Here is a 22,637-nt window from a genome sequence, read left to right as displayed (position 1 = left end):
TCTGAATGATTAATTTATTGGCAGCTTACTTCTGAGCAGTAATGAAGAACCGAGTCCTACACTTGTGGGTTTTACAGACATCCAAATTTGGATCTAAGAATTTCATAGTACCCCTTTTCCCCCTCTCCTTGCCCACTGTGCCTGATGGTTGCAGGGTTTGATGTGAACCAATGGAGAGCAGAGAGCTGGGAGCTGGGAGCTGTGATCTGCCTCCCATTACATATTTATGTCAGCAGCTAGGGGAGAACAGAAGCATGTCTCCATGTTTCTCTCAGCAGTTTTCCGAGGAAGATGTACATATTTGTAAATAATCTTTTTTTTCCTAGCATTTCTTACTAGCTCTAAAGAACAGCAGCAGTCAGAAATACCTTCATGCTGACAGTGTATTCACAGCGGTTTTATGCAACTCCCACCACGGCTGCAGACACATCTGTACTGTCTTCAGTGGACTCTGGGCCAGGCCTCTCCTTGGAATCCACCTGTTAGAGGCACAGACTGATTCTCTCAGTGACTGAAGCCCATACAGCAAATCAGCACTTTGAAATGTGGAGCTGCGTGGAAATCCACCCAATCTCTCTCTTCCTTGGTCTCGCAAGTGGGAGCTGCTGATAACTGCACAGTACAGGGCAGGGTGAAAGAGCACCATAAGTTAATAACCTACAAGCAATTCGGAGACATCTCAGACAGAGGCTGACACTGGGGAATTGGATGTCTGCACTGAACGTCCCTTGAATTGTGTTGGAGGGCTGGTGAGGGGAGCACCGATGAGCCTCTGAAAGCACTGCCTGGCAGGTAAGGCTACAATGCACTCTGATGGTGAGTGCCATGTCTTCACTGCTGCTCTTTCTTTCCCCTGGACATCCTCATAGCAGTGTATCAACATTATATAATGCAGGGAGAGTTCAGCATGGGGATAGGGAGTTGATAGCCAGCTCTCGCTGCGTGTGTTTATGTGACAGACGTGATTTACTGTTCTCCCATTTACACGATGCACTCGGAGCTGTTGTTTCGTTTATTTTTAACGTCAAAATAATTATACTTGAACCTAAATAAACATCTGGAAAGTCCTCTAGGTTGCAGGAGCAGCCTTGAAAGCCTGCTTTTAAAAACTCCTCCAGCGTGGGGTTTGTTTCTCACACAGTCAGTGATTACTGCACTGTGTTCTCCTCCTATTTACCGCCTTTTTCTCCTGCAACAGCACGGTTCTGCTTTCTCCTGCCGGGTGGGAAAAAAGGAAAGGAGGTCGAGCGCGACGGGCGAGCGCTGGGCTCGCTTTTCCCATTGGGACCGAGGGGAGCCAGGCACCCTCTGCCCTTCACAGGGGCAGCTCGCCCTTCCCGGGGGTCGCCGATGGGGCGCGCCGGAGGGGCAGCACCGCTCCAGCGGCCCCGGGGGTCTCCGCAGCCATCCTGCTGCAGAGAGGGGGTATCCGGAGAGACGGCAGCTGCCGGCAGGGGAGCAGAGGGACTGAAGGGAAAGGGATGTGGGAACGGAGAAGATGGGGGGAAGAGAGATAACGGGAGGAGGGATGGAAGGGCGAGAGAGGGACGGATGGAAAGATGGAGGGAGGGATTGGGATGGAGGCACGAGGGACGGAGGGATGAGAAAACGAGGGCTGAGGGCCGAAGGTCTGAGGGACGGAGGGCTGCGGGAGTGTGCGCCCGCCTCCCCAAGCTGCTCCCCCTCCGCTGCGCGTCCCCGCCGCGCTCCCCGCCTCCCCCCGCTCCGCCGCCGCGCGTGCCCGAGCCCGGGGCTGCCTCTCCGTCGCATCCTCCTCCTCCGGCGGCGGCGGCGGCGGCAGCGCCGGGGATGGGCAGCGAGAGCGCGCCCAGGAGCAGCCCGGGCCCCGCCGCTCCCCGCTGCTCCAGCGCTCGTTGTTGCTCCTGCCCCGCCGCCCCCCGCGCCCCGGGGGCAGCGTCGCCGCCGCGCTACACGCAGCCCCCGCCTCGGACGGGTGAGTCACGGGGCCCTGTGCCCCCCGCCTCTGAAAACACCTGCCGTGCCTCCCCCCCATCGCCGCTTCGCCCTCCCATCCCGGAGCGGCCCCGGGAACGCAGAGGGGGATGCGGTGAGGGGGGGAGACTTCGCCTGCTCTGACCCCCGGGGAATGGAGGGTTCCCGGCCCGGGTTTGAGCCCTCCCCGTGGGGGCTGGAGGTGCGCGGGGCAGGGAGGGTGGCCCCGGGGCTGCGCGGGGGCGGCGATGGAGGGGGCTGCCGCACGGTGCCCTTCCCTGCCCCCGCTGCCCATTCCCACGGGGCTCTCTCGCACACACAGACAAGCCGACATCCCCCCAGTGCTTGGGTCTGGAGCCCCCCCCCCCCCGTAGCCCGGACCCCCCGTTCCCGAGCGGCTCGGTATAGCGTGCAGCGTCTTAACTTTACCAAGGGACCATTTTTAAGGCGGTTTGGAGGAGGATGAACCAGTCCAGCGCAGCTGGATGCTGCTCCGCAGCCGCATCCCGGGACCGGGGAATGGTCCCGGACCCCCACGGGGCTGTGCGGACGCAGCGGAGCACGGGGAGGCTGTGGCTCTGTGAAGCCCGGAGTGGCCCCGGGAAACGCGAGGCGCAACTCGACACCCGGGTGGACTTTTCTCCCTCTCCTTCAACAAACGAATAAATATATGAGGTCGGAGTGATTGTGGGGTGGGACGGAGAAGTCTGTGCCTGTTTTCCTTTCGATGCCCAGAGCGCAGAGTGCGGATGTTGAGGATGCTGTGACTAAAAAGCGGTTTCTGGTTTTCTGTGTCATGATGCACACGGCTGGTTGTAGGGAGTGTAGTAACTATCTGTATCCCAATACTTCCCTGCCGAAAGGGTTGTTATGGCAGCAGCGCTTCCCCATTCTTTTATTTAGCATCTCTGGCTCAGAGTAATGTTAAAGACCCAGAAACTGCCTTGAAGAAAGAAAAAAAAAAAGAAAGAGCAACCTCTCACCTCTTTTCTAAATAGCCAACAAGTATGAATACAAGATTTGCAGTAAATCTTCACTCCTTTCTCCAGAAGCTGGTGCTATGATAACACTTAAGACAGAAGGAGCCTCTGGGGGGAAAACGTCTATTTTTAAAGATTATTATTCTGTATGGGGGAGGGGGGCCGAGGGCCACAATTCCTGCTTTCTGTTAAATTTTGTTGAAGTTTTTGAATGGTTTTGCAGGTTATTATTATTTTTTGTTTCAATTACATGGTTGTTGGCTTTTTGTTGTTGTTGTTTTTCTTTTTTATCATAGCATTCTTTCTTAGTTACAGAGGACTCCTTAGTCCTGTGCTGCTCTGAGTAAAGAGATTAAAGTAATTCCGCATACAACAAGCAGAGGAAGACTTGTATTTCAATAGATGCAGCTTTTCTCTACAGTTCACAGGATGGTGCGTTTTTGTTTCACAGAACAGAAGGGAATCTGTGTGAGACTCATCAGAAGGCTTTCATCACACCTTAACTGCTGCAGCTGGTGGCAGTCTGAAACAACAAGACTTAGAGGTTATTGTGGAAATAAGTTCTTCTGACACTGGTCATGATTTTCCCATCCCCTGTCAGACCACAGAGAGTTGGTTTTGATTTCTGCTTAATTCAGTGTATTCCAGAAACAGTGGTTAAACCATGATTAGGGTTAGGACTGTTGCTAAAAGCATATAGAATTTTCAGAGGGCTGTATTATCTTGCAGTTCTTCATCTGCAGCTGCATTGGCATCATCTGATGTCTTCAGCTGGAGTTTGGTTGTGTAGAGGTTGAGCAGTGAATAAGGGCAGCAGGACTTCATCCTGGAAGCTCTTGCATTTTTATTTCCAGCAGAATTTTTGCAGGCTGATATTGATGCTGCAGAATAAAATGTAATCAAATGGTATCTTGTTTCCGGTTGTACATTTTTGCTTGTAGTGAGAAAGCAACATGTCTGTAACTGCTCATTTAAGAGTAAACAAATGCTGTTCTATAGCATTCATTGTGTTCACTGTTGAACTAAGTGTGGAAACAGACAAGGTGCAGGTTAAATAAGTGAACTAAAACAACAGAGTGTATGTGATTTGTAACTAATTTTCACTGCCAGTAGTGAATATAGGCAATCTTGTCATCTTCATATTAGAATAGAGACACTGTACAAGGGAAATGAAGCACAGCAATGTGTATTTTTAATGACAAACTGAACTCTTGAATAAACCTCAGAAATTCCTGGGGGAATGCAACTACATTTCTTCATATAACTGTGGTAATGATTCTGATCTTGGTCAAATCAGAATGAAATTCTCCTCAGACATCGCTGTGAGCTGAATCAAAGACATTTTTGCTAACCATTTTGAAGGAACCAGGATGTGAAAAGATCATTTGTATTTTCCCCCATTGCCATAGCTGGAAGCATTTATTTTATATCTGGTATGGAATATTCCAAGCTTTACGCTTCTGAGCTGCACTCAAGCTCACAGTTCATACCTGTCCAGACAGCTCAGCTGAAATAATTATTGTGAGAAATAATATGTATGTATAGCTATGAGCTCTTTTACTGGGCCCTACTAGTTAAATAATAGCTGCGTTTCCTGCCAAAAGGGCTCAACTTTGGTATTTCCATAGCTGATACTAGTAATGTTTTACTTTCAGTTGGAATAGAATGTTTCTTAAAATGACATTATTTGTTTTATGGTTCTGATATTAAAAGGGCTAGCTGATTTTAATCAAGATGAAGAGCAGATGTTTCCAACTTTAGTGATTAAAAATTATCTTTAGTGATTTAAAAATAAGCTTAAAATGTAATGGAGAAAAAACAAATTTGGTCACTCTAGAAAGGGTTGCACCTGAAATTATTTGATACAAATGAAGCAACAAATTGCACTTGTTTGACATGAAACAGAGGTAAAGTGGAGCAAAACCAAAAGCTGACAGTATCATCATAGGAAAATATACAATGTAAACCCTGGAAGCCCGTTACAAATATCACCATAAAAGTTTCTACGTAAAGAGTCTGACTTGAGGACTGGAAGTCCAATGGAGAAAGCCCCACTGACTTCAGTAAGCACACATACCTGTAGCATGTTGTTAAAGAAGAGGTGGGAAAAGGCAATCTGATGAAGTAAATACAAGGGTGCTGACATATAGCTACTAAAACACATGGAGAATGTATGGTTTTCTTTATTTAGGAGCAAGTCCTGGCTACACAGAAGCTGACTGGAATCTTGCCATTGATCTCACTGGGGCCAAAATGTCATCCAGAGAATTATGTTTCAAATGACTTTTGAAATACGTAGTGTGTTATATTTAATCTGGTTTTAATTTGTGTGATATTCTATTAAAATGAGGTTACCTTTGCCAAGCTTGAGATATTAATTAGTTATTAGTGATCATTTTTCCCTTTCCTTTTCAATTTTTTTAAATGTCAGTTTTTCAGAAATGGCAAGAAATACAAAATAGTCTTCTTGTAAGACTGCAGTCTTAAGCTGAATAATTCAAAACCTGTACTGTCATTGTGCAATCAAATTTTTAATATGATGCTGTCAGAGTCATAAAATAAGAAAATCAAATGTGACATCATAGAAGACAATGTATATAGCTGACATGACATCTGGATGTTTTAATTTCCCCACTTTAAATTTAGTGGTTAATGAAGACAGACTCTTCTTCCTTTCCTCTGAGGAAGTTCCTAATACAGCAAGTTAAATGTTCAGAAAAATGATGTGTATATTTTCTCAAAAAGAAAAGTCCCTCATGTAAAGAAAACGAATTAATAGAGGATACAGTTTTAAAGCCTTCCTTGGGAAGAACAGAACTGAGATAATTTATAGCTGGTGAAGAAACTATTGTCATTTGTGTCTTCTACAGTATAGTTGGTACGCTCTTGACAAAGGACAACTTATTAACTGTTTCTGACTAGGTGTGTACCTCTGCATAAAAATGAGATTGATACACTCAACCCACTCAAAAAAAAAAAAACAACAAAAAAAACCCCCATCAATTTCTGTGTTCAGGGTGGTGGTGGGCTTTCTTTTTATCTATCTATCTATCTATCTATCTATCTATCTATCTATCTATCTATCTATCTATCTATCTATATCTATCTATCCATCCATCTATCTATCTATCTATTGTATTGGCTTTCCCCTAAATCAAGGGTATTTCATGCTAATAAAGAGGTGCCATACAGGCAGAAATAGAAAATGAAGCTGTTTGTGCCCTACATTTGTGGAGCAGAAAGAGCAGCAGTGCCTCTGTCCCCACACTGTGGTGCTGCATAAGCCCTGCTTTGCTGGATGGGGACCAATGCTTGATATCGTTCTAAGCAGTCAGCCTCTTGAGGAAACTTGCCTAGAAGTGGGATTTTATTTGTTAGTCTTGGCCTCTGCCACCCTTGAAAAATCCAGCTATGATCGTGAACCAGCTTTAGCGTAGGGTTTGGACTAGATCATCTCCAGAGGTCCCTTCCAAACTCTGCGATTCTGTAATTATGTATCTCCATGGGTCCTGGCCAGATCCTTTGAGGAGCTCAGCTCCTCATCGCTGGTCCTTTGAAAGCTCTGAATGCATTCCAAGATCCTCTGAAAAACTGAATGAAATAACCAGTTCATCTCATACAGCCACAAACCAGCTTTCAAATCTCAATGATTTTCCATCACAACTACATGTTGGCTGTGTTTGAAAAAGTGAACTTGAGGTGAAAGACTCCAAAAATGTGATTACCACTCCCCGAGACATTTAGTCCTTGAGAAATATCTTACTGAAAGTACATGTATCTATTGCACAAATTGGAGCAGAGTGGAATGAATCAAATAACACACAAATATTTTTCTTTTGTTTTAATTATTTTTTCACACTATTTCTTCTAATTATGTAGAGAGACTGTTAATGTTGTCAGATATTTGGTTTTGGAATATATATCTAATCCATGAACAAACAGTCTCATGATTTTTCATATAACTTTTACGTTACCACATAGTGCTACATTTTGATCTGGCAGTAGACAATGATTTAACCTGGCTAAATTAACACATTCCAGTACTAATGCTTTTCTTCCTTCCTGATTTCTACCACTTAAAAGCTAAAAAACTTAAACAGATAACAGAGAAAAAACTATTGTCGCAATACTACAGTGTAAACTCACTGTGTAAGTAAATCTACTGAACTTAAAAGAACCCACCATTCGGACAATGAAAATATACTTTTGTATATCTAAGTGATAATCCAGTTGGTCCAAGCTCTATTGTCTTTTCTGCAGATGACTTCTTCTAATTTATTCAGGACAGCAACTACAGCAGTTTGAAACTGAGAAAATGTATTAGAACTGAACATGCAGGAAAGCCTGCTTTCCTATTTCAGTGTTAGAAGATTAGTGAGAGGCAGAGATCTATACAGTCCAAACTCTGGAGGGCACAGCAATGTAAAACATATGCTTCAAAGCTGTTGGTTTTTTGTTTTTGGTTTTTGTTGTTGTTGCTGTTGTTTTTTCATTTAGCAAATGCATGTTGATTTTTATTTAAATACAGAATATATTTTAAAATTTTGTGTTTATCTAGTACCTTTATTATACTTTTGTTCACCTAATTAAAAACTCCAGAAAATATTTTCTGCATTGTGTTGACTTCCAACTCAAAGCATCTAAATAATATTAAAACATTATGCATCGTTTGCCATATTAAAATGCATGAATTAAAAACTGGAACAAATGACAGACATAGACTTCTTTGTGATTGGCAAAACTTCACATCAAATTTTCTACAGAGCTTATAGAAATTGCTGGCTGATATTCTTTATTGATTAGGTGAGTGATATGCAAATATTCTTCAAGAAAATAACTAAAAATCATAATGTAGTCCAAGATTAATTGCAGTTGTTTAATATGTGGTGTTGAACTACAATTAAAGTTGACAATTTAAACTACTATGATTGAAATCTATCTGTCCTTAGGATAAAGTAATCACTAAGCATAGTTTGCATTTTTGTCTTTGCATTTCCACACAGTTCCTCCTGCAGCATTTTTATACCCATTTTTTCACCCCAGATGGAGCCACCACTGGGTAGGAGTTCAAAATATTTTAAAATAGATTCTAAATAATTAAGCAGTCTTATCTCTCTGTATTTTAAAATGCTTTCTTATGAGTCATCACACCTTAGGAAGTCAGGTACCAACTGCATACTCAGAGCAGACTTCTAACCAAGGACAGATGGATGCGGGTGGCATGTGGACCTTGCCAGATACCATAGGGTAAAGGAAGCTCATAAGGTTTCAAAGCCAGTTCTTTCTACTTATCAGGGTGATCCTTCAGAGCTTTTTGAAATTACAAAATTTATGTCCTTTTGAAATGAATTAGAAGTCCTCAAGAAAGTCTTTTCCCCAAATTGTTTCAGATAGGCTGCAATGTTCAAGTTGGACTTTTAAAATATTGTAATATACAACCCCAAAAAATAGAAATGATTTGAATATTTCCTTTATTTGATTTTTCTTCACAGCAAAACTAGCAAAATTAGTTCATTTTCATGGAGCACTGTGATATCAGTGAAACTGCATATTCTAACATCATAATAGGATTTCAGACAATTTTCTTCAGTGGCTTTAATTACAGAGTAAGAAAGACCTTCCTTAAAACTAAGGCAATGCCAAATGAAAGAACCAGTCCTGAAATCATCTGTGTGTATTACAAGTTCTGTGAATGTGTGTATTCCAATAAACTGGCCGATTGTGTTTGTCACGTTACTTTTGTGATAAGCACTTGAACTTTATTAGAATTAATTCCTCACTACTGTTTGGCAAAGCAGCAGAAGCATTGGCTTACAGGAAAAGAGTTATGGAAAATCATAAAGTTTTGAAACTAAAGATTCGAAATAGGAAATACTTTATGGTCACTAGCACAGAATATTGCATTTAAATGGAATGGGAGAACATCCAACTACACTTAGAAAGCATTTAAGTTATTATTATTGCTTGAATCGTTATGTTTGAAATAAAATTTATCAGCTAAATAGCCAAGGCTATCAACCTAGGCTATCCTGATTTTACAATCTATTTAGACTGGCAATACAGGATTTTCACAACTAACTGCTTAAGACTATTATTCAGCAGTTCTAAATACCCATAGTTTAAAGGCCGACATTTAAGTATAACAAAGTAAACCTGCTCTGACACAAATGCTAATTGGTTTCTTGCAAACTACCAGAGTTTTTTTATACAGCACTATTTGGATGAATATAGAAAGAAAATGTGGTAATATCCAACAAATGCCATTTTGGAGCATAAGAAACATGCTAATTCTAGAAGTAGAAATAATTAGGAGAGTTTTAAGTGAGAATGACTGTCCCAAACATTTGCCTCAACCACCTACACCAAAAGACTATGATGTCCTACATGAGATATTTGCACTTGGATTAGGTTTGCAAGCAAGAATCTCAGGCAAGAAAGCAAGCCTCACTTCCTGAAGATCTCCAAGCCTCCCCCATGGTTGCTCACTGGCTACCATAGTTGCACAGTGTTCAGCAAAGCTTTCTAAGGGACACAAAATAACATTTTAAATATACTGGCGGTTGGAGTCTTATAACTAGATAAAGCATATTTTATTCAGGCCTTACTGAATCAGAAATAGCGTAGCTGGCAGGAGCAGGGAGGTGATCATCCCTCTGTACTCAGCACTGGTGAGGCTACACCTCAAGTACTGTGTACAGTTTTGGGCCCCTCACTACAAGACATCAAGGCCCTGGAACGTGTCCAGTGAAGAGCAATGAAGCTGTGAGGGGTCTGGTGCACAAGTCTTACAAGGAGCAGCTGAGGGAACAGGGATTGTTTAGTCTGGAGAAGAGGAGGCTCAGAGGAGACCTTATCACTCTCTACAACTGCATGAGAGGAGGCTGTAGCAAGGTGGGGGATCATCCTCTTCTCCCCGCTAACAATGATAGGATGAGAAATGGTGGCTTTAAGTTGCAACCAGGGAGGTCAGATAGGATGTCAGTAAATATTTCTTCTCAGGAAGAGTGGTGAGGCATTGACACAGCCTGCCCAGGGAGGTGGAAGAGCCACTGTGGATGTGGCAATGGGGGGCTTGGTAACTGGGCATGGTGGGGTTGGATCAACAGTTGGACTAGAAGATCTAATAGGTATTTCCCAACCTTACAGATTCTATGATTCTAAGAGTTTTCTCTCCAAAGGTATCCTATGGTAAGTTAGGCAAGTGCAAGTAGCTGACAGCATTTGTATTGCTATACCACTTACAGCAGACTAAAACACTAACAACAATAACTGCATCTGGCTTTTAGTTCTATCCACAAAAAAGCAATTCTAGCCTTGCATAACAAGTGATGCTAATGGTCAATAGGAAGGCATTCCAAACTGATTGCACATTGGAGCTAAGCACAGCAGCTCTGCTATGAAATTTAAGGCTGGGAGTTGTTGTGCAATTGATAATACTCACCATAAAGACTGGGAGTAATTTAATTTTATGCGGTCGATGAAACAAATAAGACAATGGTTTGCATACATGTGTATAAACTACAATATAAATCAGTCACGTTCAAATCAGGGAAGGGAACAAAGTAATTGACTGAAACCTGTGAATTACATCAGTGGAAAAACAAAGATAACAGCAGTCAGAGTTTTTACATGTTAAAAGGTATGATTACAAAACATCCCCATCTTAGAATAACAACCTGCAACTGGGAGACTACCTGTTATTGAAGCAAGTTGCTTTATCTCATAACATCTTGATACTTTCAAATAGGCCTAAATTTTATTTTTTAAGCATATATATATTTGCTTGCATAGAAATATATACCTTCATGCATACATACACACATTCATGCATACATGAATGCTCCTATTTCAACTAGTCCACAATGGCAGCTGAGGTTTTCAGGCATCATACTTTTAAAAAATCATCTTCTGCAAAAAATGAGATTTTTTAATTTTTCTTACTAATTTCCTGTGTTAGAATTATTGATTTATTCATTTTCTTAACTTTCTTGGAATGGCCTAATTTGTAATTCTTTTCACTCTCGTCACAATGCAGATAATTTTTGTTCCTTTCACTGCGTTGTTACAGAATAAGTCATTTTGATGTTTGTGCCCTATTTTTGTAAGTGGCTAATGCAGTGTAATGGTTATGGATTACCTGTAGTTTTCAGGTAAGTGGAAGAAATTGCCCCAGAATTTTGCTTCTGTGAAGGTCAGAAACACAAAGATAGAAGTGCAAGCCACCAGATTCTCAATCCTCAGTTCCAGCCATGACTCTTTCTACCATACAAAATTGTTTCAGCACAGATTTTCACAAAAAAAACTAGAGGATACTTCTGATGCTGTGAAGGGAAGATAATATGTGGTAATTACAGGCTATTTCAGCAGTTATAGGAAATGGCAGTATACACTTGAGAGAATAGTCAATGATCGGACTAGATGGTAAACTACCTATTGATGTGTATATATTTTTCTAGATTTCTACAAATTATTGTTTCAAAGTAGTATTTTCTCCTACTTCACTGAAACCTTCCCATTTTTCCTCCCAGTGCGTTGCCTTTTCTTTTTACCTTTGGATCATTTACACTTCAAATTAACTTCATTCAGCTGAGCATTTTTGTATTTTTCTTTGTATGGTTTCTCAAATTGTCACTTCTTAATAATATGAAATCCAGGAAAATAAATAAATAAATAAATAAATAAATAAATAAATAAATAAAGGAGGGAATCTGTAGTTTTTTCTAGTAATTCTGTGTGATGATAGAGGGCAAAAGCAAAGCAGAAAATTATAGCTAAATATGTTGGATGTTTTTGGCTGCAAAAGCATGATTTGGATGCATTTGACTGTATTAGCAAGTAATTCAGCACAACAGTATCAGACCAGTAGATCAAAGCAGTTAGTACTGAGGTCCCTACATTTAGAGTATGTGATCAATGTGTTTTGTCATGGACTAGATTTAGTCTGGTGTCTCGAACCAAATGTTTTTACCTTGCATCTAGTCTGAGGCTTCTCAAAGAACTAATTAGTTCAGGTCTTTTTGTTCCCCGTGCAGGACAGAGTACATTTGGTACAGACTGTAAGCAGAGCTTCCATTTTAATTTCCTTCAAAAACCATGTAGTTTGTGCACACACCAAAACTGCTTTGAAATCAAACTAATATATGGTAATTAGGATGCACTACAAAACCACATTACTTGTCCCAGTCAAAGGGCAGTGTAGGCTCCAGTTCTCTGAATAGCACGCTCCACCACCACAGTGCTCTGGAGTTATCTATTCCTACTTCGGTTTTTATTTTTAGAGGTCTATTTATCTAGGTCCCAAAAAGCACCTTAAGTCTTCTGAAGACTGAACAAATTCAAGGATTTGTGTAAATCTTTCATTGTGCCATCATATGGTCTATATGCTACAACCAGGAAACCATTCCCTGGGCAACTGCTACAGATACTAGGCTAATAAGTCATTCACTGTTTTCTGTGGGCAAACAAATATTTAATATTTAAACATTCTAATCATGCAGAGGCATAGTTCCTACAGGTATGGCAAATGTTTTATCTCAGAATATTGTCTGGGAGATGCAGGTTGCGGAGTCACAGCCAGAATACGCAGTTGGCAGAAATGAGCCCAGACTGCTGACATTTTGGATAACAAATTGGATCATTGGATCACAGTCTTATTTGAGGGTTGAATGACCAATGCATCTCTATTCTTTCTATTTTAAAAGAAAAACATTGTTCTGCTTATTTTTGCCTTCCATTCAGTTTCTAAAATGAGAGGGAAAAAAAGAAAAAAATTATTATTCTATTTCTACTTTGCTGACAGGATCTAAGGGCTAAACGGGTGGATGCACATTCATAAACCCTAAGCAGAATGCTTAACTTCTGGCTTGATGGAATTTAAAACAGGCTCTGTGACATGTATTCCTTTCTGCATCAAACTGCCTACTTGGCGTCCTGACTTCAACATAGATCTCTACTCTCTGTGCAGGGTATCCACAACCTAGCCTGTTCCACCTGACCTCCTGGGGAATTGTGTACCACTTAAATAGGGAATGTTTTATGTGATGTGGCAACAGGATAACAAAAGTGAAGTAATGAATTACTCTGCCTTTTAGTACCCAATTATTTTTTCTTGGATGCTGCCATCATACATTGTAATGTCTAACTGTCAGGTACGGCATTTTTAAGACTCATTTCTCTCACCTGAGGTGGATTTCCCATGAAAAGCATAGGAGACATAAGTGGAATTCAGGAAAGTTGGGAATCTGAACAAGGAAATAACTAGAAGGAAATACAGTGGGCCAGTAATACACATACAACCTACACCTTAAAGCATCTACTTTCAACACAAGGCAAACACCTGCCGTCTCCTGAAAGTAAGCCCATAACCTTGACATGTATTTTTTCAAAATAATTAGAACATGATGCTAATTGATGTCTAAATATCCAGTAATTGCAAGACTCACCACTTGGATAGATGACATTTAACAAGCTCCCCACACTTATCAACTGGAAAAGTAAACCTCAGAAACACTTTCAGGTCAAAAATGTGCCTTAGCTACTGACTGAATGATTATTTCCATATGAAGCGAGCAACTTTCTCCTTTTGAAATGTTGCCAATTTGTATAATCAATTAAAGAGCTAATGGAGAAGGAATTTAAACTTGACCCCCTTTTTTCATAGAAGAGGGGGCTGTGGAGTTAATTGCTTGCTATTTGGCCGAATAAATATTTAAAAACAAACTGAACAGGAGGGGAAAATGAAAAAGTTGTCTTGCCAGATAACAAGTACTTTCTGCTTACTGGGATCCTCTAGAGAGGGAAACTGTTTCAAATCTAATAGTTTTTATAGATCGAGTGATGTAGGGTTGTTTGTCTCCCAAGTGAGAATTTCATTTACTTTGGTTTCAGAAAGTCTTGTTTCCTACTTTTTCTTTTTTTTCCCATGTATGTGACATCTGATCTGGCATGCTTGTTCTCAGAAAACACACTGGTGTTCTCTGTGAGGTGAGCCTGCTGCTCCTGTGAATGAATTTGTGCTCAGAACTTGAGCAGGGTCAGGACTTGAGAATCCAGTGCATGAGTATCACACTGCTTGGAGATGCTGGGCTGCTGCTGCTTGAGAGCTGAAAAGCATTAGTGATGCCCAAACACTGCACTCCTTGATAGGTTTTATCTTTATACCTTATTAAAAAAGCCAGGGTGTTAAAAGACAATGCTTCAGAGGAACCTTTAGAATGACAGAAAGGTATTAATAGGAAGCATTCAGAAACTTTAATATTTTATAAAAATGGCTTAGTTGCCATTTTGGAAAATCAAGATCTCTCATGTAATAGATATAGTGCAGTGAGCAGTAACATAGCTTTCCCACAATCCTTAATCTCTTTGTCTCCATTTGTTTTTAGAAGATATTCAAGCTTATAGCCAAAACACAATGTTAGCTGATGTCCATAGGAGAAGGAGAATGTATTAGTTCAAGGAATTATGCTTTGTAGGAAAGCATATATATATATATATATATATATAATTTTCTCATAGATATTCATTTTTGGCATTCTATTTACTTGAAAAGATCTTTACTTTGCCGGCACTTTGTCTCTCTTCTCATTTAAAATATCAAGGTCTTCACAGTAGAGACTTTTATCATATTTGTCCCTGTAGGCTTAAAAGCCACTATGTACTAACATGATAACTCAACGTAATCTAATCTAGCTTTTGCACTTTATTTTACAAAGCAAACTTTTACATAGATTTCTATAACACTAAAAAGCCTTGCTGAAGTCCTTAACAATCTGATTTATTCAGGCTGAATTGGGCCTTCATACTTCCTAATGCTCCTTGAGCCATTATCAAATTGTAGCTATGGTTTCAGTGAAAGCTGTGATATCTGCAGTAAGTCTTCTCTGATATCTATCATGGAAGAGAACAAGCTACCAAAATTTATTCTTTTCTGTTTAGATTGAAATCTTTCCGAAGCAGGAGTGAGTTGACAAGACCATTAGAATATCCCAGATAATTATGCTGTCAGTGGAAACAAATCTGTTTCAGATAGCAGTCTGTCTTTCTGTGTTAAGATTTTATGACTTCTTCTAGCTCCAGAAGTGTTTTCATGGAATATTTTTATCTAAATTGTAGTGAGTTCAACATGATTTATTTTATTTTATTTTATTTTATTTTATTTTATTTTATTTTATTTTATTTTATTTTATTTTATTTTATTTTATTTTATTTTATTTTTCCAAATGATAATATGGAGTTTTGTTAATATAGACAGCATTCCTTTTGGATGATTAGTCTACAGTTGTTAGATGGACCAGATTTGATCAGGAATCACCCTAGATTTACAGTGCAGTAATTGGAATATATCTATTCCACATTGTTTTGGTCTTACAAATCATTTTTGGGTTCGTGTCTCTTTCTGAGTTCTGGAAAGGCTGCATTTTCCTACTGATACATAGACATTCTGGAACTGTCCTTACTTTCTGCTCATGTTAAATCCTCACCTACTGATCTGATAATATAGTAACACACATTGGAAAGCCTACTTTAAATATTTGCATTTTGAAATTTCTAAATTTCCTTTAAAGACAGAGAGTGAAGCTAGAGATGTATCTCTGTCTGTGAAATGTTAAATTTATAACTCAGCCCAGTGTTCTGTGTGAAGCCTCCTAAACTTTTTACAGATAGGACCGTGTATTTTAATTTCTGTATTTGACGTCTTTACAGTCACTAATAATTTTTTCCTTTGACTTTCATTTTCTTGTGATTTTTCCATTCATTTTAGCAGGATGTTATCACTGGGAGTCCTCATTCTGCTTGAAAAACTATAATAGACCCAAAATTGTGAGCCTGGAGAGCTCACAACTATGTATTCATGGATAACTATAATCTCGCGTCAATTTAGCCACAAAATAAAAGTACACTAACCTTCATGACTTCCTCTGTAGTTAGGAAAGAGAGAAAGATGTCTCCAGAGAGCAATTCACTGTGTTTCCTGGACCTCTCTCTTAGACTGGGAGGAATTATCCTGTGAGAGTACTTCTTTGCTCTACTGAATGTAAGGGAACTTCTATGAGTATTGTGGAGAATATATCTACCTTTTTTGAAAATGTGACTTCATTATTTAAGACCATCAATAATTTTTATATAGGGCTTTACAGTTTCCAAGTTCAAGACCTGTGGCTGACTTGGACTATATCCTGAGAGCAGGAATGGAGCCAAAAGAGCGTGCTGTGCTCCCCCTGTATTTGGGAAAGCTGAGAAGTATGGTACAGAGAGACTTCAGCTGGCAGCACAGAAGCCGTTGTGGGGATAGAAGCAGCACAGCTGTGTTCCTGTGACACTGCACACTGAGCTAAGAAACACTGCTGAAACCAGCTTAATTCACTGGCACAGTATCTCATTTTCAATGAAACTTGCTTATAGCAAGTAGACCAGTAGAATATTATAGATATACAGATAGATACATTTTTTCCAGCTTACTTGCTTTGGAAGAAAACACAGCAAAAATGCAACAAGCTCAGAGACATCCTGTACAAGACATTTTCTGTTACAGAATATGTCTTCCCTGAGAAGCAGTACAATTGTTCAAATTGTCTTGTCATTTCTGTATGTATCTACGCCTGTTTTAAGGAATATGCCAATTAGGGAAAATTTGAAAACATCCTTATACTCAGTTCTGGACTAGGGCACATAGTGATGCAACTTAATTTGATTATAGAAAAGTTCTTTCATTCATTTCTGGGAATGAATACAAAATGAATGCTAATAGATGAGTGCATGCCATTCATTAGTGCTAACACTAATAGTGCACTAATAATTCACAACCTGAATTTGTCAATAAATGCTCAGAGTTATTTTTAAGAAGATTTTTGTGAAGCTGCTCTTGATACAAGAGTACTTCCTTTTAGAACTGCAAGACTACGGAGTGTAAAATTGCAGAAGCTGCAAAGCAAAACTGACTTTTTGTGCAGTTACTATTATCTTGTCAAATGAGTGGATGTCACATTAATTAGACTCTGAAATATTAGTGATACATACCATTTTGTAAGAGGGAGAGAAGTGACTTAGTAGAATTAAATTTCTTTTTTTTTGTTGCTTTTGTTTTTGTTTTTGTTTTTTGCAAAAGGATGGCAATACGGGGATGGAGACTGTTCCCCATTTTGGTTTACTACTATTTTGCATAGGGATTGCAGTCTGTTGTTTCCTTCTAGCCTGGGAAGTTTTAAAATGTGTATGAAAGAAAGTTCTAAAGCAATTAAATATCGGGCTGAACTAACTTTATCACTATTATCTGCTAGGAGGGAATTACTCTTGATCCATCCCATGAACTGTCAGAACACCATCTATTCTCATGACTTTTCCCATTGCTCTAAAAGAAGATTATGGACAACAGGTCCTGCTCTTTCTTTTTGGATTCATATGTATCTGAATTCCTTACTGATCTTTTGGAGTAAATGTAGCAAGACATTACAAGTTACAGCTTTACTTTTTCTATACTTTCAGATATACTTTCAGATATGAATACAGATTCACTGCTTAATTCCCACTGTGCTTGTGGGCACAGGAAAGGGCTGGTGATACCTAATCTCATTATTTTGTAATATGTGCTTTTTTTTTTTTTTTTTTTTTTTTTTTTTTTCTTTCTTAATGCTCCAACTTAGAAAATTACAGTTATGCATGAAAATCTCAAATGCAATTAGATAGAAAAAAAATAGAAAAAGAAAAAAGAAAAGAGAGAGAGAGGGAGTGAGAGATGGGAAGATACAAATTGCACTTTGTATGTAAAATTCTTCTAAACCTACTAAATATTATTGTCGGCCAATTATTTTAGCAAACAGATACTACTTAAAGTATTTGAGTGAGATGATTAGATACTTAGCTCAAAACAATTTATGAGAAAATTATGAGCAATTTGTCTGAGCGTATAGTAATGCGAGCAGTTCAACTGCTGGATCAGAGAAGTTATAATTTCCAGCTGCCAGTAGGGGGGATGAGAGTGGGTGGAAGTTAATCACATCTGCAACTAGAACTGTAGGATGAGGTGTTTCCAAATTCTAAGTTTCTAGATATCATGAGTATGTAAGACAGCTTCAAAGTACATCTCATAACAAAATGAAACAAGAAAGAGAAAATCATATTATTATGTTTTAAATTTCTTTTTTAAATGTCATTTTTTTTAGCCTATCTCGTAGCCTCATGTGGTCTGAGTTACCATTTTTGAGCTCTTTTGGCAGTTCTACAAGACTACAAAATCTTTACTATGGAGTTAGTTGAGATGTAACCTGAAGAGTGACAGTGATTTTGAGTGAGTTCACTGAAGATGGGTAGGTTTGTGCTTCAAAATAAGACAGAAATCTCTTCTATTTTATACACATTCTTATATAATTTGACAAATCCCCAATTAATTTTATTTCTAACACTCTTTTGAGAACTATGAAGCTATGTAATAGAAAGATATTTTCTATATAGAACATATATTTCTTGAGATGAAACAAAACAAGGCCAGTAGGAATAAAACTGTTCCGCTTCTACACAGAATGATTTTTATGAATTAGCTGTTAAGAAATCATCTCTTTTAGATATAAATTAAACCATCTAAAACCTTGGCAAATCTTAACCCCAACTTCCCTCCTACTTCAATGCTTCCCTCCTACTTCAATGAACACATACTTAGGCAGGTAGTACTATCAATAGCAACAAGTATAATGCTATTCATCAGTAGGATTATAAATCAGTGTGAATAAAGAGTGCAAAATTGTGCCCTGAGTTGTAATCAGCATGAAAACTTCTGATGCTGTAATTATCATCTTTTGCAAAGTAGTACTCCCCTCAACTGCTCATCTTGTTTCTTATCTGAAGTTAAACCTTACGCTTGGATCCTTGGTGAGTCTATGTATCTTTATGTTGTGGGATTGTGTGTGGGGAATTGGTCATGCTGACTCATTACAATTTGATGCTGTGAGATGCAGCTTTCCCAGAGCAGCTGCTTCTTCTGACAAACATAATGCTCTACTCTAGGTCTTTGATTTTCTGCATATTTTTCTTGCTCATTAGGTCTTGCTCTTTGTATGTTGCCGCTTCATTCAGCGTACTTAACTCTACTGTATGTTCCCAGATGGCCAAGTATTTTCATCTGTGTTTTCTATTTTGCTTTTGCAGAAGTTGCTGAAAGTTTTGATAAGTACCCGTGGAGGCAGGTTTAAATTATAACTTGAGAAAATAACAGGAGAGAGGAGTATGAATCACTGAGTGTTCAACTGTAACAAAAATAGCTGGGGAGGGGGGTTGCAGAGTAGTAGGGTTGTGCATTTTTCTACTGCATTTTTGAGAGCTAAATGAATATTATGAAGAACTAAAGGCCTGCATGTGAGTACATGCCAATTACTGGAAATTATCCTACTGACTATCACTTTCAGTTGGAAAATACTCAAGTCCCTGGCTGTGTACTGCCAACATTCATTCTGAGCCCTCCATATGGACAGAGAAGGTATTGTTTAATATCTTGTCTATCTGATGATTTCTCGCTTTCACAGGAGAGGTTCTTGTTTGAGTTTAGCTGTGGAAGAAAAAAAGAGTCGTAGTATTTCTATTGCTTACACTTCATGTTTACTAAGTTGCCTCTTTTATCACTCATCACAGCGGGGTTTATCTAGAGTTTTAGCTTGATGCGCTTTTTACTGGTTTTTGAACCTGTCACTCCATAAGTATTTGCATTTTGTTAAATTACTACCAACACTGTGTCAGCACTATGCTGTAATAATTTAAATATATTAACTACTTGATATTTTTCGAAATCAATGACATTTTCATGATTTTCTGGGAATAATATCCCCAAGCAGAAATCTTTCCCATTTCAAATTTTATTTTCATATTACACTTCAGACCATAATATTCTAAAGAGTTTTGAAATAGTCAGTACATGGCAGTATGAAATACAGGAATTTGTTTCTGACATTTTCAGAAGTTTTTTCATAGTTGTTTTTTGTTTTGTTTTTTTTTCTGTTTGTTTGTTTATTTGTTTTTAAATTTATTTAGATTATTGGCTTTTATGACTTTTTTATATTTTATATTATTTTATTTTATTTTCATACAGTCTCATTAAAATGGGCTCTAGTTCACAGATTACTTGGGGGGGGGGAGGAGGGGGGAGGATCGAAATGGATCTTCAAAATAGAAAATCTCAGTTCTCTTAAGGGAATGCTTGACCAGTTTGTAGCCCAATAGCATAACCTCTGCATGATTCAAGGAGCACTGTGGTCTTATTCTGTTCTGTCCATCGATGGATCAACTGACATTATGCAGACAAATATAGATTTTAGATAGCTCTCACCCTTGTATTTCCGATATAAGACCTAGAAAGTCCTTGAACTATCCTGAGTTACAGTTCTTTTCTAAGCCAGTCTTTACAGGATACCAGGAGGCTTATGGTAGACATCAGAATTCAGAGTAACTGATAAAAAATTCATTTTCAATATGTTTTTTGAAATATAATCTTTTTCTGAATGTTAGTTTTGTTATGCAGTTGACTAAATTCTGTTCAAGACTTTAATAAACAGTATAAAAGAAAGCACACTTTGTGCTTTTCCCATTGTTTGTGTTTGGGTATCCTTGCAAGCACCAGTGCCAGGCCTCTAGGAAATATCTTCACAGGGTCATTCCCATTGCTCTGTGTAGCTTCAGCTGTCATCAGAGTGTCATAGACTTGTTTGAGCATCCAGATAAAGACCCAATCCTTGACGCCCGAAAGTTTTGCTACTCCCTGCTGCTTTGGAGCTGCTAATGTTCGGTCACACAACTAGTAGCATCCCTCACAGCTCTCCTGGATGCTCTCCAGGGCCTCACCTTTAGATACACATCAGCAGGGGAGCTGTCATGAAGAACCTGCCACGAAGAGTTGAAGCAAGAAGGTTTAATATCATAGTCCTTCTCACACACCCTGCCAGGCTGCCAATATAGCCCAAGAAGGTGGAAGATGAGAGAACTGCTTATGCACAGGGACTGCAGAGCCGATCCTTGTAAATATGCTTATTTTCACAGAGAGTGAAAAGTTCTCTGTGATGCCTGTCCTCCAAGCCTGTTGCACAAAAATTACTTTCTAGTCTACTTTTGAGAGAAGAAGACACATTTTTTTCTCCAAAGCAAAAAAACCTCATCCCTAAATTTCTACTCAAAATACTTCACAGTTTGTGTTTGTCATGCTTGTTGGGTATTGTTTAAAGAGCTTTGACTGCTATGCTCCATGTGATTTGTTTTTTATGTATTATTAGCCATGGTACAGCTATCAGTCCATTTTTCAGAACTTGCCAAGTCTTGGTAAAAACGATAAATTTCGGTCCTTGGGAATCATGATTATTTTTGTGACTACGTAAGTGTTGTTTGGATTAAAATGTAGTTTTTCTTCATATAGATGCACAGTGAGTGTATAATGAAACTAAATTATGCTAAATCTAGATATATTTAGTTTCAATAATATGAAACTTAGCATGCATAGGAATAGATCTCAATACTAAGTTTAGAAAATTGCTGGGGTATGGTCAGCATAATCTATTTTTTGTCAGCACTTTAAATTTATTCTGGTTCTGATTCTCACAGTCTGTACAGCAACAATTATTTCTATTTATGTTATAAAGTATTTAAGCTCAGTTCAGTTCATATTTTTGTAGGTAGTATAAAAAGCTCTTGCTGTGATACTAAATGCAAGTTGTCTGTTTTTTCAGTGAAATTAGTGCACTAATAATTAAGAATCCGTTCTCTAACTTTAGAACTTTCTTATATAAATAGACTATTAAAAAAATAAAAAAATAAAAAAATAAAAAAAAGGTGCACAGTTTCTTACTGAGTTCTTTTTGAATGGAGATAGTTTGTACTGCTCTTCACATAGACTGCTTTCCTGTTTTCCAAGATCTTTAAAACTCTACTGTTGAAGAGAGTCAAATAGAGCTTCAGTATTTAAAAGGAGTTTTCTGGCCCCTCGGCCGCCCCAGAACAGTTTTATCAGGAAGGTAACTTTTCCTCATGAAATAGCCTAATGGGAGTTAGGAATGGTTTGGACTTTTTTCATCTTGTTCTATGAATACTGAGGGAAACTGTGTGAATGACAACCTTATGTCCAAGTATATTTGTCTCTTTATGATGAAAGATTATTATTAGTAAGAAACTACAGTGAGCTCACCGTTCATATTAGATAATTTAATGATCTTCCAATGTTATGTTATGATGCAGAGATAAAAAAGGTTTTGGGTTTTGTTGGTTTGTTTTCTGGGTTTTTTTGTTTGTTTGTTTGTTTTTACAGACTGCAAATAATGTATGAGTAGTATCTGTATGTTGCAGATTAAGAATGTTCATTCAGATAAAGGGCTTAAAGAAAACAATTAATGACTTAAGAAATGAAAAACACCACAGTTTTCTGCTTAGCAAAGAGAGAGAAGAAAGGAGAAATGTTGAAGACTGCAAGAGGCACTGAAGATGAACTTTTTGATGACAGAATGACTGAATTACTAAATCACTTCCAAATGTGTTTTGAGTTAGAGAAATAAAAATTTCCTGCAGAATTACTACAGAAAGAAAGTGGATCTATAAAAAATCAATCTGGGAGCAAAAATTCTAAGGGAAAAATGATTTACAAAAATATAGGTACTGTGTAGCAAGCCTATGTAGCTCTATTTCTGAGGTGTACAAAAAGAGCAAAAAACTTCTGAGCGAAGCCACATATTAAGTAATTGGAAA

General features: G+C 38.7%; 1 protein-coding gene across 7 annotated transcripts in view; it reads left to right on the top strand.

Moving 5' to 3' along the window:
* The first annotated feature begins 521 nt into the window (after positions 1-521).
* FUT9 (fucosyltransferase 9) overlaps positions 522-22,637 on the top strand; it is a 106,968-nt gene continuing 84,852 nt past the window's right edge. For 2 of the 7 annotated variants that reach the window (XM_032443564.2, XM_085541894.1), the window contains exon 1: positions 522-792. Coding sequence is in view for 4 of the 7 variants with exons in the window: in XM_085541895.1 (XP_085398021.1) it covers positions 1,552-1,954 (403 nt within the window). In the remaining 3 variants the exon portion in view is untranslated. Of the gene's footprint in view, positions 793-1,523; positions 1,955-22,637 lie in introns of those variants that run through there. The other 5 variants (XM_085541895.1, XM_032443563.2, XM_015858859.3 and 2 more) reach the window with 5 other exon arrangements.

Source organism: Coturnix japonica, chromosome 3, assembly GCF_054131305.1.
Source record: "Coturnix japonica strain WE chromosome 3, WE-NBRP24, whole genome shotgun sequence".
NCBI classification, from domain to species: Eukaryota; Metazoa; Chordata; class Aves; order Galliformes; family Phasianidae; genus Coturnix; species Coturnix japonica.
This window is presented reverse-complemented; position numbering and strand designations above follow the sequence as displayed.